This window comes from Salvelinus sp. IW2-2015, linkage group LG20 (genome assembly GCF_002910315.2).
Source record: "Salvelinus sp. IW2-2015 linkage group LG20, ASM291031v2, whole genome shotgun sequence".
Taxonomy (NCBI): domain Eukaryota; kingdom Metazoa; phylum Chordata; class Actinopteri; order Salmoniformes; family Salmonidae; genus Salvelinus; species Salvelinus sp. IW2-2015.
The window spans coordinates 62,486,328-62,505,903 of record NC_036860.1 but is presented as its reverse complement, the minus strand read 5'-3'; the positions used below and the strand labels follow the sequence as shown (position 1 = coordinate 62,505,903).

The following is a 19,576-nucleotide window of genomic DNA, read 5'->3' as shown; positions in this document are numbered from 1 at the left end:
AATATAGACAGTATTGCGTTATAGTGCAGAAGTTTAGAATAGACAGCTAGATAAGAACAGTCTTTATGGGTTAGGAGCAGGAAGATGCTCTAGAATGTAGAATTATGTATTTTAGAATGTCTAGGAAGCTTTAAAGTTCTGGAAGACTTCGGCCACCCCGAGCCAGCTCCTGAAGCAGGCCAGGCCCTGGTCCCGGATCTGTTTCCTGCCTTTGTCTGTGATCACGTCTCCATTCTCCTTCACAATAACCAGCTTGGGGACTGCTGTGATTTTGTACCTGTTCTTGAGATCACTGGGAAGGGAAAGTGGAACAGCACAGAGCACAATCAGGTCTTTATCACCAACCACATGGCTCATACCAGGCAAAAATAACACATTCACTTTTTATGAAGCCACAAAGGATTGTGTCAGTCACAGAAACCAATTATGAGAGGGATGTTGCAGGATAGCTACACACGTTTCTCATAATTGATRGGCCAATTATCAATCAAATGGGTGAGAATAACAATTTCAAAACACATGTTCTACAACAGTGGTTCCCAACCAGGGGTTCTAGGACCTKGGGGTACTTGGCCTATCCACATGGGGTACTTGAGAAGACTCATGAGACCATAGGCCTACTGGTAAAATGCACACGAGGGGGTACTTCCGGGCAGAGCAAAATTCAGTTGGTCGTACAGTAACCGAAAAAGGTTGGGAACCACTGTGCTACAACATAAAATACAGGTCCCAATGKGTCAGAGCATACAGTAGACTAGCCTTGCAGAGTTCCAATCACTTTGTCTAATCAGGCTCGTAGAGACCTTGCCCTATTTTTAAACCTAATCCCTCAAAGGGTGACCCATAAACCTTTTAAAAAGCCCGTAGCCTACAGTTAGCCTGCTGTGCTATGGGATAGGATACAAACCGTGGGGAAAAGAATATACGATCAGTTCAGCCATAATGTATGTAGAAATGTTTGTGTCACTAGGCTATTTACAATAACTCAAATAGGAATAGGCTACAAAAAGTCCTAAGAATTTACTGTTTGTATTGATCCGTCCATGGCAGGGCCAGCCAGTCCCCGTGCATGTCATGATAATATTCCACCATATCATCACTTGACTTGTCAGAAGATATGAAAACTATTTCGAACTGTGCAGGTGGCTCGCTCTCCTCGACAAGTTCCGTGTAAAAATCGCATAGAATAGGGGTGAAATCTCGACAAGGTGGGCACCAGCCGGCAGAAAAATATAGTCCTACTACTTTATTCCTGAGAGTTTCTTCTGGATCAATAAGATCCCCTTCTTTATTGAGCAGAGTTTTCCACACAAAAACCTCCACCATGGTCGAATCGAACCATTATAGTCATATATATTTTTATTTGGGACAGCGACGCGCAGCACTAACGACCTAGGCAATTGTTGTCAAAACCAGTTTAGGACGGTTACAGTTGTAGCAGTTGCTCGCGGTGAACCGTTACTAACCAAGACGTGAAATCACTCGTAGAAGTGCAAAACGGTCATCATTTTCATTCTTCAATCACTATATAGATAGTAACTAACACCTTACAAACGGTCATAACTTGGTCATAACGAAATGTGTCGGCTGTAGAGCTGGTTACTGTTGGTTTGCTAAAACAAACTGCCAGTTTGATTGACATCTCACGTGGCCAATCAGTGTCCTAAGTCCTCTACGTAACTATTTAAAGGTACAATCAGTAATATTTAGACAATGCATATATAGCCTCATGTCTTTATACCTGCTGAACACTGTGTATGTGACGAATACATTTGTTTGAGGGGAGTGATCTTCTGTACGAGAAATACTTAAGTCTGGCATCTTTAAAAGCAGAAAAAACATAAGGAAAGAAACCACCACACAACCTCACATCACGTTTTTATTTTTTCAAATGTTATAAGGATACTTACGTAACAATTATAAAAATTACAGATTTAAGTAACATGTTTTTAAATGCTTATAMCCCTAAAGCAAATCAAATTAACTCTCTACATTGTTCAGAGTTATAACAAATTACCAGTTCAAATAGAAGCCATTGAAGTAGACGCCAACAAACATGAAGAATCAACTATACACTGTATTTTACAAGTTAGGAAAGAGCAACAGCATCTAAAAGGGACCTTAATACAGTAAGTCATAGTTTTCAATCTTATTTTAAACTGATTTAAGAGTAACTTTGAGTAATGAAAACCCTAATGATGTTTTCTCTTTAAAGTGTCTATGTACATTGTTTATTCTTCTGATATGTAACTAAGATGTGCTACCTACCTTACACACCCACACACATGCATATACTTACACCCCATACATACACACACACATATATATATATATATATACACACACACACATACATATGTATATATACACACACATACATATATATATATACACACACACACATATACATATCTCTCTTTCTCTATCTCTCTCTCTATATATATATATGCTGTATAAACATCCCCCTACCAATTTTATAAGGCCTTTTTCTTTGAGTTCATGTTTTCCTTGTGCCACTCAAAAGAGATACATATAAAAAATATTTACGGACAACATCTGTATTGTATGTGAAAGATATGATCCCTCAAATGCTGTGTAACACTGGCATTATGTGGCCTTTCTGTTGGCCCCTCATACGGGCTGTATGAGGGGCCAATAGAAAGGCCACATAATGCCAGTGTTACACAGCATTTGAGGGATCATATCTTTCACATACAATACAGATGTTGTCCGTAAATATTTTTGTGAGTTTCATTTTTGTGAGTTTCAGTGAGTTTCATCCTATAGCAGAGCAGAATAAAAAATGTAATACAAAAAATTTCTTTTCTTTTCTTTAGAAATGCAAAACAGGAAAATAAAAAAGGGAGCGTCACAACAGGTAACACAATGAAGATAACCTCATAGAAAAAGTTAAAAATGACAGATGCTTGTGTGTATCTCACACTAACTTCCACTTACAGTTCTACTGTCTCCGCTACTCATGCAAAAATAATGGACTATTTTCATATTCTCTTTTATTTTTATTTTATCCCAAAATGAACCAACATCAAACACAGTGTGAGATGCCAATCCATCAAACACTTTCAATTATTTTCCTGAAGGTGACATCTTGCATAAAACACAAGTCAGTTTGCGGTTTGGAATACAACAGGATACATAAGATACTTGTGTTTATCTTCTTAGATACAGAGAGGTTTATACGGTACCTTATGGGGTCTTCGAATTATGAGCCTCATTATAACCGATACACATAATCTCTCAGGTTTTATTTCTAAAGCTACCATTCAGCCATACAGTCATCAAAGAAAGAAAAACAGTTATAAAATGTTTTWAAAAAAAGAACTAATGGGCTTTATATGTCTCTGCAGGCACTTCAGCTGAAGATGCAGTGGTTTATCTAATCGCAAATCAGTCACAACGGCACATCTGTTCTGTTACTACACAGGCTAATGAAAATATCAGTACTATACTACCTCTTCAGAGACTGGGACTGCTAAAGGTCAAGAAGGGCATGGAGAAAGAGTAGTAAGGCAGAGGAGTGTAGAGGGGGGGTTACAGTCACATGAACACTAAACGTTACTACAGTAATTAACAACATCTGTATGTCAGAGGTTCTAGAGTGCTCAGGAGCCCACTGTTTCTCTGACAACCATTGTAACATTCCAAAGGGGCCTACTAGGGGCATCTGGTGAATGTTGTTTTGTCACACACCCGCCCACACAGAGAAAGACAGAAACGGCTATCACATTTCAACTACATTATTATAGGCTTTAAATAATGGCGGGAAACAGCTCATTTCAACAAAATAAGGCAAATAAAAATCTAATTGAGTCTAGTAACCTTTCCTTGAGTACAATATAACATGCACTCTATAAAGTGGGTGTTGCATTTAAAGTTTTGAATACTTGTTGTGAATTAACAGTTGTGTGAAGATTTTAGAAACACTTTAGTATTGTTGTAGTGGTACTGCTGAATTTAGAACACGTTTGAGGAGCTGGTGTGGAGTTTTAGTTTCCAAATACTTTACTTACTTTGCAGTGCTTTCACCATACTGTCTTTATTTTTTTTAAAGGCTTGATAAAACAGTTTACTAAAAGGTTACTATGCCAATTAAACAGAAAGTCTGTTTAACACAAAGACAGAGGTGAAGAAGATGTCTCTAAATAACGTATAACAATGAAAAATAGAAACTATGCTTGATCCCCCCCCCAAAAGGTAAACATATAACTACAGGAACGATAATAACAAACATAAGTATTATCTGAATAATTATAATAATTATTGCTGTTATTATGATTGGATAATGAATGATAAGGGTCGAGGGCTTTGGCAAGGCCTAATGAACAAACTCAGTCTCAGGACTACAGATTAACGTTCTCACTGGTCAACCATTCTGAATAGTGTTTGTTGAGATGATCAACATATAATTATTATTAAAGGCAAAACTTATAAAGACAACTGCGTAAATGTTTTCTGAGTAGATTCTTTGAAATTAGTGCTTACGATAAAACTGCAAATATCGGCATCAGTATTTAACTATCATTATATATGAATATACATGAACAAGTTATTGGAAAAAAAACAAAGAAACATTTCAATTAAAACAATGGTCATGTCCCTCAACAAATGCCTTTGCTCACTGCATATGTTGTCGTGTATCTTTTAACATTATAAACAAACAAATATAATCATAGTCAAGGATTGAACAATTCTCTGAGATGGACACAAACCCAGATAGTAATTAACTTTAAAGGTCGCACTTAATTTGCAGTGTTCAAATAACGCTGATATCTTTTTCACGTCCCTCCCCTTACAAAGGGATCTATGTAACAAATCCTTAAGATCTTTACTCTGATAGGGGATAGCCAGTTGCAGAAACAAATAGTCTTCTCAGACAACAAGTGGCCAATAACTCAGTTGCACAGTGACCCCCCCCCTCTTCTGATTAGATTCTAGAACACTAGATGCTTTAGTAGCAATCCAAAGGCTTCAGTGAAATATCCAATCCAGCTGTCCGTCTGTCGCATCTCAAAGAAGCTGTTGCACGAAACGTTCGAGATATATTTAAGAAAAGTTGGTGGATAAGGTAAGGTTCCATGTGGTGACCATCGTCTTTCCTGCATCCATCATTAACTCCCCAGACAGACCTCCTGTCCTCTAGGCCCAGCGACCCAGTGCCCTTTTCACACTACCGTGCCGACCTGAACCAAACTGTACCACCTCTAAAATATCTTTGCATAGTCTTTTCAGCTATGGTGGATGTACGTGTAACCAGGCCAGCCCAGTACAGCTCGATTCGGCTCAGTAGTGTGAAAAGGTCAAAGGGTAAAAGGTTGCCTTAGGAGGTCTTGACAAGGTCGTAGACGTAGATGTGGAAGTCGTCATCGAACTTGATGAAGTAGACTGAGGGTTTGGCATCCACCTGGTGGATAACCATGCCAGTTCGTTTGGAACCGTCCTCTTTAGCGTACTCCACCTGTTTCCCCACCAGACTGTCCACTACCTCCCCTGGCTCCCGCTCTGCAGGCGGAGTGTCATCTGGGAGAGAAGAAAACACATAAGTTTACCAATTAATTAATTAACCTTTATTTAACCAGGTTAGTCCAATTGAGATCAAATCAACAGGCAGAGACAACACAGAAACAGGTTTATTGTGGCCTGTCAATGTCAGGTTAAATTAATCCCTAGACTAGTAGAAGAACTGGTGGACCTTTATAGTTTGTTCCCCATAGGAATAAAAAGGACTACGTAAAGTAAGTTTACCATAACAATGATGATAGCTTTAATCATTAAGGGAGAACATCAAAGAGTAGGCTATTGTCATTATTAAGAGAAGCCTCACCATCCTGAGAGAATTGGACCTGCAAACTTCCCACCTGTCCCTAACAGGACCCGTTAATTTCTTTGAAAGTCAATTCCATACCCGATTTGGATTCGAAGTGTACCAAATCCGACCCGAAACATGTCAGAGATGAGAGAGGGCCGGGTCCAAGTACAATTGGGTCTGTATCGGACCCAAATGGATCCGAAAGATAAGAAAATTGTTTTGACTTGTCTGGCAGTGAAGTTTCACACGTGAGTTTTCTGTTGTATCTAAGATAATGAATTTGTCTGGTCTACAGCTTAGTATTTTCATAATGGCATCACTATTGGTAGATGGAGAATGTTATGAGGTTCTCTGAAATGTTTTCTTTATTTCCGTTGAAGGAGAATATTTGAATGTGATGTTAGCCTGTCAATCTGAGAGCAGCACATAATTCTACCTAATATTCAGTATTATTTTACTGTGTGCACTACACTGTGCAACATCAACATTTTGCCTATTTAACTGATTTGATAAAAATGTACTTAGACTCAAAGGTTTGACCAGCAGCAAGCTTCAAATTAAAAATCTATTTTGAATAGGCTACGGAAAGACGGAGTCTCTAATCTGCATTTCCAGATGATTTTCACATTGGGATTTGGTATTTTATTAGGATCCCCATTAGCTGTTGCAAAAGCAGCAGCTACTCGTCCTGGGGTCCAACTTAAGTAAGTTAAGTATTTTAAACATTTTCACATTGGGATTTGGTCTACACTGCTTAGTATTTTAAACATTTTCACATTGGGATTTGGTCTACACTGCTTAGTATTTTATTTTTTTTACATTTCGCCATTGGGATTTGGTCTACACTGCTTAGTATTTTATACATTTTCACATTGGGATTTGGTCTACACTGCTTAGTATTTTAAACATTTTCACATAGTTTTACCGTACTCACTGGAGTCAGGCATGATCCTCAGGTCTCCCTCCTTGTAGTCGTCTAGGAGCTGGTACATGTACAGAACGGGGTCTTTCTCGTAGGTGATGAAGAACCAGGTGTTCATGATGGGGGCTCGTGCCAGAACCATGCCCCTCCACTCGTCTTTAGTCCCGTCCTCCGTCTCAAACATATGCTCTACAGCCTTCCCTATCATCGTGTCGGCCAGGTTGACGTCGCTGGCGCGCGTGGAGGCTGTAACAGGTCAACAAAAATATGGAACAGGGAGAGTATATGGTTGGTAAGTGATGGCAACAATCCCTTCAATTACAATTCATATTTCTAGCTTGGACAAATCTTAGAGACATTCACCTATGAACATAGAAGACCATTACAGCACAAAAAGAAGCTAGTCTATGATAGTGGTTTATCCGCATTGTGTGATCACTAGTCAGTAAATCAATATGTCGAGAGAACAATGTTGACGCTGTATATACATGCAGTGCATTTGGAAAGTATTCAGATCCCTCGACTTTTTCCACATTTTGTTAAGTTACAGCCTTATTCTAAAATTGATAAAACATTTTCCCCCTATCAATCTACACACAATAACCCAAAATGAGAACCTTTGCTATGAGACCCGAAATTGAGCTCAGGTGCATCCTGTTTCCATTGATCATCCCTGAGATGTTTCTACAACTGGATTGGAGTACACCTGTAGTAAATTCAATTGATTGGACATAATTTGGAAAGGCACACACCTTTCTATATAAAGGTACCACAGTTGACAGTGCACGTCAGAGCAAAAACCAAGCTATGAGGTCGAAGGAATTGTCCGTAGAGCTCCGAGACAGAACTGTGTCGAGGTACAGATCTGGGGAAGGGTACCAAAACATTTCTGCAGAGTTGAAAGTCCCCAAGAACACAGTGACCTCAATCATTCTGAAATGGAAGAAGTTTGTAACCACCAAGATTCTTCCTAGAGCTGGCCACCTGGCCAAACTTTGGGAGGTCAGGGAGGTGACCAAGAACCCAATTGTCACTCTGACAGAGCTACAGAGTTCCTCTGTGGAGATGGGATAACCTTCCAGAAGGACAACCATCTCTGCAGCACTACACCAATCAGGCCTTTATGGTAGAGTGGCCAGACGAAAGCCACTCCACAGTAAAATGCACATGCCAGTCCGCTTGGAGTTTGCCAAAAGGCACTTAAAGGACTCTCAGACAAGATTCTCTGGTCTGATGAAACCAATATTGGTTTCATTTGGCCTGAATGCCAAGCGTCACATCTGGAGGAAACCTGGCACAATCCCTATGGTGAAGCATGGTGGTGGCAGCATCATGCTGTGTAGATGTTTTTCAGCGCCAGGGACTGGGAGACTAGTCAGGATCGAGGGAAAGATGAACGTAGCAAAGTACAGAGAGACCCTTGATGAAAACCTGCCCCAGGGCACTCAGGACYTAAGACTGGGGCGAAGGTTCACCTTCCAACAGGACAACGACCCTAAGCATACAGCCAAGACAATGCAGGAGTGGCTTCGGGACAAGTCTCTGAATGTCCTTGAGTGGCCCAGCCAGAGTCGAGAGAGACCTGAAAATAGCTGTGCAGCGACGCTCCCCATCCAACCTGACAGAGCTTCATAGGTTCTGTAGAGAAGAATGGGTGAAACTCCCAAAATACAGGTGTGCCTAGCTTGTAGCATCATACCCAAGAAGACTCAAATCAAATCAAATTTTATTGGTCACATACACATGGTTAGCAGATGTTATTGCGAGTGTAGCGAAATGCTTGAGGCTCGAGGCTGCAATCGCTGCCAAAGGAGCTTCAACAAAGTACTAAGTAAAGGGTCTGAATACTTATGTAAATGTGATATATATATTTTTTTTTACAAATTTGCAAAAATGTCTAAAAACCTGTTTTTGCTTTGTCATTATGGGGTATTGTGTGTAGATTGATGAGAGAATTTAAAAAAAATCAATTTTAGAAAAAGGCTGTAATTATACAAAATGTGGAAAAAGTCAAAGGGTCTGAATACTGTCCGAATGGACAATAGACCAAGGCCATACCTTGACGGTCAGGGAGCACCTCAAGTCCCTGCACCCTCTCATCTTTATATAGCTCCAGGCCGTAGACACAGTCAAAGCCGTCGTACTTGATGAGGTAAAGCGAGGGGTTGACGGGCACCTGGTCCAGCACCATGCCTTTCCACAGCGACTGAGACGCAGTGCTCCCCTCCTTCCAGATGTGCTGGATACGACAGCCCACCATGTTCCGGCGCGGCGCAGACGACGACACCACCTTGTTGGGGCCCATGCTGTTCTTGTGTTTCCTGTACGTTTCAGATTTCAGCCAATGAGAAGAGAGGGATTGGGGAAACAAATATCCACATAGCCAATGAAAAGAAGGGGGAAAACCTTTGATAACTGGCTGTCAGTCCTTCACAGTACAGTAGCTTCTAGATAAGTTTGGTATTACAGTATATCAAATGGAATACAATATTTAAATAATTAAATACACTATATAAACAAAAGTATGTGGACACTCCTTCAAATTAGTGGATTTGACTATTTCAGCCACACCCGTTGCTGTATAAAATCGAGCACACAGACATGCAATCTTCATAGGAAAACATTGGCAGTAGAATGGCCTAACTGAAGAGCTCAGTGACTTTCAACGTGGCACTGTCATAGGATATCACCTTCCCAACAAGTCAGTTCAACAAATTTCTTCCCTGCTAGAGCTGCCCTGGTCAACTGTAAGTGCTGTTATTGTGAAGTAGAAACGTCTAGGAGCAACAACGGCTCAGCCGCGAAGTGGTAGGCCACACAAGCTCACAGAACAGGACCACCGAATGTTAAAGCACGTAGCGCATAAAAAAGGTCTGTCCTCGGTTGCAACACTCACTACCGAGTTCCAAACTGCCTCTGGAAGCAACGTCAGCACAAGAACTGTTCGTCTGGAGCTTCATGAAATGGGTTTCCATGGCCAAGCAGCCACACACAAGCCTAAGACCGCCATGCGCAATGTCAAGCGTCAGCTGGAGTGGTATAAAGCTTGCCGGAATTGGACTCTGGAGCAGTGGAAACTTGTTCTCTGGAGTGATGAATCACGCTTCACCATCTGGTAGTCTGACGGACGAATCTGGGTTTGGCGAATGCCAGGAGAGCACTACCTGCCTGAATGCATAGTGCCAACTGTAAAGTTTGGTGGAGGAGGAATATTGGTCTTGGTCTAGGCCCCTTAGAGTTCTAGGCCCCTTAGAGTTCTAGTGAAGTAAAATCTTAACGCTACAGCATACAATGACATTCTAGACAATTCTGTGCTTCCAACTTAGTGGCAACAGTTTGGGGAAGGCCCTTTCCTGTTTCAGCATGACAATGCCCCTGTGCACAAAGTGAGGTCCATACAGAAATGGTTTGTCGAGATCGGTGTGGAAGAACTTGACTGGCCTGCACAGGGCCCTGACCTAAACCCCATCGAACACCTTTGGGATGAATTGGAATGCCGACTGCAAGCCAGGCCTAATCGCCCAACATCAGTGCCCAACCTCACTAATGCTTGTGGCTGAATGGAAGCAAGTCGCCGCAGCAATGTTCCAACATCTAGTAGAAAGCCTTCCCAGAAGAGTGGAGGCTGTTATAGCAGCAAAGGGGGTACCAACTCCATATTAATGCCCATGACTTTGGAATGAGATGTTCAACAAGCATGTGTCCACATACTTTTGGTCATGTGGTGTATGTAGGCCATAGCAATGTATTACAGGCAAGATCTGCTTTCTTTCCTTCCCTTGACCTGTCTACAGGAGTCCTTTAAAGATTGTGTTCTTTCAAGTGTGAATATAGCCCTGACCATGGTAGTGTCCCTAGACAGTTGATACTAACCCTGACCATGGTAGTGTTCCTACACAGCTGCTACTAACCCTGTACTAACTTCAGCAGGTCACTTAAGACCAGTATCTGATATCAGGTATTCAGCATGGCACTACTAGACTTAATCATTTACTTATCTTAGCAAGCACAACTGATGTTCTCTACCTGGGAAAAACTAAGCAGACAGCAGATGGTTTTAGCCTAGCCTGAAACCAGCTTTAAAGTAATACTACTACACAACATGTATACATTTAGAACAGTTGAATGCCTACATTGGCACAATCACAAAGCTAAGGTAAGTACAGTGCATAAGGATTCCTGGCTTACTTGTGGGAGTCCTTTTTCTTCATGTTTGAAGAAACACCTGTGTGTCCTTAGATAAAAAAAACATCACAAAAAAAACATCACAAACGGTCTTCTAGTGCAAATGACTGTAGTGAATGTATTCAGTAGCTACTCTACTCTTATCAGTAGGCCAAATGTACCGGATTAAACGCGTCACCTGAAGATAACAAGAGCAAACAACAAAGGCTGTGTCCCCAAATGGCAGCCTATTCCCTATAGGCCAATTAGAGCACTACGTTTGACCAGAGCCTCTAAAGGCCCTGGTCCAAAGAAGTGCACTATAAAAGGAAACAAAAGTTGTGCACTATAAAGGGAATAGGTGTCCTCCAGGTGTTTCCAACATCACCAGGCAAGCTCTATCCTGGAACCAGCAAGCCAAAAGGAAAAGAGGATGCCCTCACCAAGAGAATCGGCACGGGGTTGAACGAGCTGGAGAGGATCGTCGATGGCCTATGAGCCCAAAGGAGCGATGGGACTAATTAAGTAAGCAAGTGAGTAATAAAGGAAAAAGGGTGCCATTTGGGATGCCGACAACACATCTATAAAGAACGCAAATGGGATTTGTACCACAAATGCTCAAATGTCAGCATCTGGAAACAGTGCCAGGGAAACTAAACCAAAGCATGGATTGCTGTCATACATCGTCCATAGACTGCTTACAGTGTACGGAAACCAATATGTAATTTTCAAATGTAGGTGTACTATCCCTTTAAAGCCAAACTAACCTGCATCGGCTCTGGATCTCTGGCCGGGCGCACTCTTCCCGAATGGGGTCTTCATTCATCAGGGTATAGTGGAGCAGTCTAGCTGCCAGACTAGGGTGAAAATATCTATGGTACCAGGTCTGGGGTGTAAAAATGCCAACGTAATGAAAACATTAATGATATATGTTATAGCCCAGTGAGATGGACGATAGCCAGGGAATACATCTGAATAGAAGAGTCCAGTCAGAGGAAGGTAACAAGTCAGAAAGTGAAAATCTATATATGGCAACCAATTCAGAAAATGGAAACAGGCGGGGAGGGAAAAAAGAAAGTGTCTACCAGTGCAGGCAGATAACGGGGATAAGGACGGAATATCTTTGATATCCAATCCAGATTGTCCACAGTTGGTTGAGGACTGACTTCGGGGCAGGCCAATGTTTCTGTTCAGGGATGATGATCACATCAGGACTCTGGGTAGACCTGCAAACCAAAAGAAATGCTGATATACATGTGAAGATATTCAGTCACTTTAATGTCGAATTTTGCGCTTAATCTAAGAAAAAATGGGAAAGCTTTGTGTTTGTTTACCTAGCCTATTTCACACCAAAGCAGGCTCCCCAAACATTTGGGCTAAAACATCAAAATGGAAAAAATGATAAAGGAACCCCTTCCATCCCACTTGTGTGGGAATGTCAGGATTAAACTAGTCCTGTCCTGTCAGTTCTACTCATAGAATTAGAATGATTCATGAATCAGTCATGGAACATTAAATCATGAATAGAATTGATTCATGAATAATTATAATTCTATGCTATGCAGACTAGGCCTATATACAACAACCCATTCATATGTTGCAGTCTTGTTTTAGGCCAACATGAGAATCAAATCAGCAGCGTGACTATCCGGACTGATTCCTGTAAAACCGCTCACAACACAAGCCTTTTCACAAACCACCAGATCAATAATGCCACATCTGCCATCTGTTTATAGTGGACACTGAGGGCTGTTATACTTACTCCTGGACTAAAAAGCACGCTCAATGGAGGATCTCCATCTAAAAGCGTTATTTATTTGTCTAAGCAATGGAATAGGTCTACATTAGGTTAAATCTGTAGCATGAACAGCCCCATCTAGAGGTCAGAACCTGGTAATATCAGGATGTAGGATGGGACATAAACCTAACAGCTTCAATTATTAATCTCTCTGAACAGGGGAAAAAAAACATTACCAAATTCACTGAGCATACATTACATAGGATGAAGAAACAATCCTCTGAGCCGCAGCTCCATACTACTAGTCAGACAGAGAACTGATACTATATACTCGTTGTTGGGGAGGAAACAATTTGCAGAAACAATTTGGGAACAATCTGAGATGGTGGGTGTCGAAGTCCTCTTTCTTCTGCTTTTTGAGGTGGAACGACCCTGTAGCCAAGCTGATCTTTCTCGATCCTCCACATTTTTTAAGTGAAAGACAGAAAATGTGTGGCATTTAAGGCAGTTGGGCATGTTGAGCCTACTCTGCAAATGTTTTTACTGACAATAACCTAAATACAAAGAACTCAAGTACTGATCTTTCTGGTTCCTCTCCTATGCTGGGTGAAATGCAGGCAATACTGTACAGTGCCTTCAGAACATATTCATACCCCTTGACTTATTCCACATTGTGTTGTGTTACAGCCTGAATTCTAAATGGTTTAAATATATTTTTTCTCACCCATCTACACACAATACCTCATAATGACAAAGTGAAAACATGTTTTTAGAAATTGTAGGCATTGAAACAGAGAAATATCTCACTCCAAAGAGTCAATAGTTTGTAGAATCACCTTTGGCAGCGATTACAGCTGTTAGTCTTTCTAGGTAAGTCTCTAAGAGCTTTCCACACCTGGATTGTGCAACATTTGCCCATTATTCAATTCAAATTCTTCAAGCTCTGCCAAATTGGATGTTGATCATTGCTAGACAACCATTATCAGGTCTTGCCATAGATTGTCAAGTAGATTTAAGTCAAAACTGTAACTCTGACACTCAGGAACATTCACTGTCTTATTGGTAAGCAACTCCAGTGTTAATTTGGCCTTGTGTTTTAGGTTCTTTTCGTGCTGAAAGGTGAATTCCTCTTCAGGGGTCTGGTGGAAAGCAGACTGAACCAGATTTTCCTCTAGGATTTTGCCTGTGCTAAGCTCCAATCCATGTATTTTTTATCCTGAAATACTCCCCAGTACTTAATGACTACATGCATACCCATAACATGATGCAGCCACCACTATGCTTGAAAATATGGAGAGTGGTACTCAGTRATGTGTTGTATTTGGATTTCCCCCAATCATAACACTTTGTATTCAGGACATCAAGTTAATTGCATTGCTAATTTTTTTTGCAGCATTACTTTAGTGACTTGTTGCAAGCAGTATGCTGTTGTCTTTGCCTAACAATGTTTGTACAATGTTTGTGCTGCTTCCATGTGTTGCTACCGTGTTATTGTCATGTGTTGCTACCATGTTATTGTCATGTTGTGTTGCTACCATGTTGTGTTGTCATGTTAGGACTCTCTTTATGTAGTGTTGTAGTGTCTCTCGTTGTGATGTGTGCTTTGTCCTATTTTTTATTATCTCAGTCCCCAACCCTGCAGGAGGCTTTTTGCCTTTTGGTAGGGGATCATTGTAAATAAGAATTTGTTCTAAATTGAGTTGCCCAGTAAAATAAAGGTTTAAATATATATATACACACACACACACTACCGGTCATACACACACTACCGGTCAAAAGTTTTAGAACACCTACTTATTTTTACTATTTTCTACATTGTAGAATTATAGTGAAGACATTAAAACTACGAAATAACACATATGGAATCATGTAGTAACCAAAAAAGTGTTAAACAAAATCTAAATATATTTTATATTTGAGATTCTTCACTCTGCCTTGATGACAGCTTTGCACACTCTTGGCATTCTCTCAACTAGCTTCACCTGGAATGCTTTTCCAACAGTCTTGAAGGAGTTCCCACATATGCTGAACACTTGTAGGCTGCTTTTCCTTCACTCTGCGGTCTGACTCATCCCAAACCATCTCAATTTGGTTGAGGTCGGGGGATTGTGGAGGCCAGGTCATCTGATGCATCACTCCATCACTCTGCTTGGTAAAATAGCTCCTACACAGCCTAGAGGTGTGWTSGGTCATTGTCCTGTTGAAAAACAAATGATAGTCCCACTAAACCCAAACCAGGCGTACCGTTGCAGAATGCTGTGGTAGCCATGCTGGTTAAGTGTGCCTTGAATTCTAAATAAAATCACAAACTGCATAAYCAGCAAAGCACCCCCACACCATCACACCTCCTCCTCCATGCTGAGAAATACACATGCAGAGATCATCCGTTCACCCACACCACGTCTGATAAGACACGGCGGTTGGAACCAAAAATCTCCAATTTAGAATCCAGACCAAAGGACAAATTTCCACTGGTCTAATGTCCATTGCTCGTGTTTCTTGGCCCAAGCAAGTCTCTTCTTATTATTGATGTACTTTAGTAGTGGTTTCTTTCCAGCAATTCGACCATGAAGGCTTGATTCACACAGTCTCCTCTGAACAGTTGATGTTGAGATGTGTCTTACTTGAACTCTTTGAAGCATTTATTTGGACTGCAATTTCTGAGGCTGGTAACTCCAATCAACTTATCCTCTGCAGCAKAGGTAACTCTGGGTCTTCCATTCCTGTGGCAGTCCTTATTCCTGTGACGGTTTCATCATTTAGTGCTTGATGGTTTTGCGACTGCACTTGAAGAAACTTTMAAAGTTCTTGACATTTTTCGTATTGACTGACCTTCATGTCTTAACTTCTCTAGGGTAGGGGGCAGCATTCGGAATTTTGGATGAAAAGCATGCCCAAATTAAACTGCCTGCTTCTCGGGCCCAGAATATATGATATGCATATAACTGGTAGATTTGGATAGAAAACACTCTAAAGTTTTAGAAAACTKTTAAAATAGTGTCTGTGAGTATAACAGAACTGATTTGGCAGGCAAAAACCTGAGAAARATCCATTCGGGAAGTAGTTTTTTTGTTGGTTTTGTAGTTTTCTATTCAATGCCATTACAGTATCCATTGACTTAGGACTCAAATTGCAGTTCCTATGCCTTCCACTAGATGTCAACAGTCTTTAAAAATTGTTTCAGGCTTGTATTCTGAAAAATGAGGAAGTAAGAGCAGTCTGAATGAGTGGACCCTAAAGTGTCACAGAGCTTTTTCATGCGCRCGACCGAGAGAGTGCCTTTCTTGTTTACCTTTTATATTGACGACGTTATTGTCCGGTTGAAATATTATCGATTATTTAGGCTAAAAACAACCTGAGGATTGAATATAAACATCGTTTGACATTTTTCGATKAACTTTACGGATACAATTTGGATTTTTTGTCTGCCTGTTTTGACTGCGTTTGAGCCTGTGGATTACTGAAGAAAACGCGCGAACAAAACTGAGGTTTTTGGATATAATGAGACTTTATCGAACAAAAGGAACATTTATTGAGTAAATGAATGTCTGCTGAGTGCAACCATATGAAGATCATCAAAGGTAAGGGATTAATTGTATCTCTATTTCTGACTTGTGTAACTGTTCTACTTGGCTGGTTACTGTTTGTAATGATTTGTCTGCWGGGCTATGTTCTCAAATAAWCGTAWGGTATGCTTTCGCCGTMAAGCATTTTAARAATCTGACACCGTGGTTGGATTCACAAGAAGTTAATCTTTAAACCTATGTAAAATATGTTTTGTTTTCTGAATTTTTATAATGASTATTTCTGTATTGGAATTTGGCGCCCGGCAGTTTCACTGGCTGTTGAAGAGGTGGGAYGCTAACGTCTCACGTACCCAAGAGAGGTTAACACTTTTTTGGTTACTACATGATTCCATGTGTTATTTCATTGATTTTATGTCTTCACTATTATTCTATAATGTAGAAAACATTAAAAAATAAAAAATAAACCTTGAATGAGTAGGTGTTCTAAAACTTTTGGCCAGTAGTGTATGTATATATATATATAAAAATACAGTCTTCCTTCAGGTTCCCCTCAGTCAATTAGGTTAGTATTGTGGCGTAACTACAATGTTGTTGATCCATCCTCAGTTCTCTTGATCACAGCCATTTAACTCCAAMTGTTTTAAAGTCCACATTGGCCTCATGGTGAAATCCCTGAGCAGTTTTCTTCCTCTCCAGCAACTTAGTTAGGAAGGATGCCTGTAACTTTGGAGTGACTGGGTGTATTGAAACACCATCCAAAGTGTAATTAATAACATCACTATGCTCAAAGGGATATTCAATGTCTGTTTMTTTTTTAATCCATCTACCAATAGGTGRTCTTCTTTGTGAGGCATTGGAAAACCTTCCTGGTCTTTGTGGTTGAATCTGTGATTGAAGTTCACTGCTCGACTGAGGTACCAGATAATTGTATGTGTGGGGTAGAGATGAGGTAGTCATTCAAAATTCATGTTAAACACTATTATTGCAAATTATTATGTGACTTGTTAAGCACATTTTTACTCCTGAACTTATTTAGGCTTGCCATAACAAAGGGGTTGAATACTTATTGACTCAAGACCAGCTTTTCATTTTTTAAATTATTAATTAGTAAAAAATTATAAAAACTTAATTCCACTTTGACATTATGGGGTATTGTGTGTAGGCCAGGGACGAAAAAAAATCGAAATTTAAACCATTTTAAATTCCGGCTGTAACAACATTTTGAAAAAGTTAAGGGGTGTGAAGACTTTCTGAAGGCACTGTATATGGCATTTCTGCATGTAATCTCCGGGCAACCAAAAAAAGACTCCCGACTTGCCCGACAGCAACTGACTTTCAGACCTTCAACCCTGAGTAGTTTCAAAAACCTGACCCAAGGCAACAGTGAATTTAAGTTTCAATCACGTAAAACCACATTGTCATAATTCATATTTGATTAGACTAAGGCAGAATGAATGGACTCATGCCAACTGTCATCCATTTGTGCAGATATTTTCCAAACACGGAATGGAATATTAGCCTAATCAACTTGTAATGCGTCTACTTCAGGGGTCTTCAATCTTTTCTTACCCAGGGACCTCCACCCAGGCAAATCAGCRAACCAGGGACCCCCATTATGTTAGCAAAAAAATGTTTGTACATCTTGTCTTATCATCGGGTGAATGGCAAGGAGTAGTAATCAACATTTTAAAATKAATAGATGTTAGATAGTTTTTTTAAATTATGTTGACCTCCCCACATTATTATTGGAAGAAGTGTAAACTCTAACATAGGCCATAAGATAGAAAGTAACTCCAAACACATTTTCACTAATAGCAGCTGTTCAGCTGGTTAAACAAAAGGTTAGCCATGTTTTGGTCAAAACATCTTACTTTCTGCSGCTGATACTCGCGGGTGCTTTTTCAAAGTCTATGTAATTGACTCCAATGAGTGTAATTTGCTCAATATTAGGAGTTGAGAAATAAAGTTGACATCATAAAAACATGCGTATGCCCCTATTCTCTACTGTAGGTATGCAATTCAAAATTAGTTTATTCTGTTGTTGCTAGTGATATTCAAATATATATATATATATATTTATCATTATTATTTTATTTTTTTCGCCGACCTCTAGGGGGCCGTGCCGTGCACCCCCCGTTGAATACCTCTGGTCTACTTTCTCTTTTGTAAATGCTCAACAGACTGGCATCRAATATAGGATACAAATGAACACATATTATAAATAGCTGTCAGAGTCCCCGCCTCCACCACACTTGACACTGAATTAATAGTCTGTCGGGCAGATGAGTTGATCGTGATTCATGACATTGTGCAGTCAATGTGACCTTTGCTTTGGTTGCTAGATAGGAAGCTTGGGACTGTGTCCACAGACTGAGGAACTCGGCACAATGCCGCAAGATCATTTAACAGTTGTTAGGTTGGACAGATTATGTTACAACAAACGGAAATCCTTGGTAGCTAGCTAGTTACATTGAAGTACAAAAAGTTACCACAGTTTATAAACTAGTAAGTATCAGTTTAGTTAGCTATGTAAAGACAATTTTTTGTTGTATTGCACATTTAGCTACAACACTGTTTTCAACTTGTCTTTGGCTGGGCAATCTAACGTTAGTCTCTGAAGCAGTCTAGCCAAATCTGTTGGTGAAACAGATTTTCCTTTATATTAGCAAGCTGGCTAACAAACAAACCAAACAAACTAGATAGCTACCTAGCTAGTTAACTTCGTAACCAGTTCTTCTGTATCAAGTGATTGCTTCATCGATTGAAGACATCACAACACAATGTCTTGCAATGTAAGATAAATGCCGTCTGCAACCAGCACCGTACATTAGCTACACTAGTGGTCAGTGTCAGCCATATTTACTATCCCCACAGAGAAACGGTGCAGTCGAACCAACAGGGACCATACTCTGGTTGACAAGAAACACATTTTCAAATGAAGACAAATGCCCCAAACCAGTCTCCTTTCCACCCCAGTTTTGAAGAGTCATGTTACGCGCGCGCATAGAGACCTTTTGAATTATTGTTTGTGGCTGGCTTCCTGTGTGTGAGAATAGCTGTTTGTGTTTCGGAATATCTTACCCGCTTTATTGTGAAATTATAGCAAGATATTTTCCTATCCCGCTTTCTCCCCTGTGCCTCAGTCAGTATCCGTTTGATTGCAACCCTGATTACTGCCAAAAACCATCCCCTCCCCTTCCTCTGCCAAAAAGTGTTACAGCACGATACATAATTGGTGCAATAAATTCTGTCTTCCTGCAAAATAGTGAGTCATTTTGCTTTTCCCGAACCGACAGCTCTGCGCCTGCGCATTTGTTTGACTGCGACACAGAATTAAGAATTAGAATACTTTATTCATTTAATAGGATCTCTATGCTACGACAGGGCTGGTAACAATT

The 19,576-nt window shown here is 40.3% G+C and overlaps 2 protein-coding genes across 7 annotated transcripts; both read right to left on the bottom strand.

Moving 5' to 3' along the window:
- Nucleotides 1-6: 6 nt before the first annotated feature.
- Nucleotides 7-1,611, bottom strand: nxnl2 (nucleoredoxin like 2). The gene is made up of 2 exons (XM_024010929.2): nucleotides 1,025-1,611; nucleotides 7-292 (listed from the first exon to the last, which is right to left on the bottom strand). The coding sequence occupies exons 1-2, from the start codon at nucleotides 1,324-1,326 to the stop codon at nucleotides 121-123; spliced, it is 474 nt and encodes a 157-aa protein (XP_023866697.1). The 5' UTR covers nucleotides 1,327-1,611; the 3' UTR covers nucleotides 7-120.
- A 254-nt stretch (nucleotides 1,612-1,865) lies between these two features.
- Nucleotides 1,866-19,370, bottom strand: LOC111980738 (spindlin-Z). 6 transcript variants are annotated; one of them, XM_024011671.2, is made up of 7 exons: nucleotides 19,260-19,370; nucleotides 11,999-12,139; nucleotides 11,681-11,799; nucleotides 10,938-10,983; nucleotides 8,808-9,070; nucleotides 6,753-6,995; nucleotides 1,866-5,538 (listed from the first exon to the last, which is right to left on the bottom strand). In XM_024011671.2, the coding sequence occupies exons 3-7, from the start codon at nucleotides 11,733-11,735 to the stop codon at nucleotides 5,339-5,341; spliced, it is 807 nt and encodes a 268-aa protein (XP_023867439.1). In that variant the 5' UTR covers nucleotides 11,736-11,799; nucleotides 11,999-12,139; nucleotides 19,260-19,370; the 3' UTR covers nucleotides 1,866-5,338. The 6 variants fall into 6 exon arrangements, with proteins under 6 accessions (XP_023867439.1, XP_023867440.1, XP_023867438.1 ...); XM_024011672.2 differs by having other exon boundaries at nucleotides 11,681-11,770; XM_024011670.2 differs by having other exon boundaries at nucleotides 11,681-12,139.
- Between the last annotated feature and the right edge of the window lie 206 nt (nucleotides 19,371-19,576).

Excerpts from the sequence above, each read along its gene's own strand:
- nxnl2 (XM_024010929.2), bottom strand. The coding sequence starts at position 1,326 with ATGGTGGAGGTTTTTGTGTGGAAAACTCTGCTCAATAAAGAAGGGGAT. Across the intron at positions 293-1,024 it reads TGGACGGATCAATACAAACA|TGATCTCAAGAACAGGTACA; the intron begins GTAAATTCTTAG and ends TTCCCTTCCCAG.
- LOC111980738 (XM_024011670.2), bottom strand. The coding sequence starts at position 11,735 with ATGAAGACCCCATTCGGGAAGAGTGCGCCCGGCCAGAGATCCAGAGCC. Across the intron at positions 9,071-10,937 it reads AAGAAAAAGGACTCCCACAA|GAAACACAAGAACAGCATGG; the intron begins GTAAGCCAGGAA and ends TGAAACGTACAG. Across the intron at positions 5,539-6,752 it reads GCCTGACTCCAGTGAGTACG|ATGACACTCCGCCTGCAGAG; the intron begins GTAAAACTATGT and ends CTTCTCTCCCAG.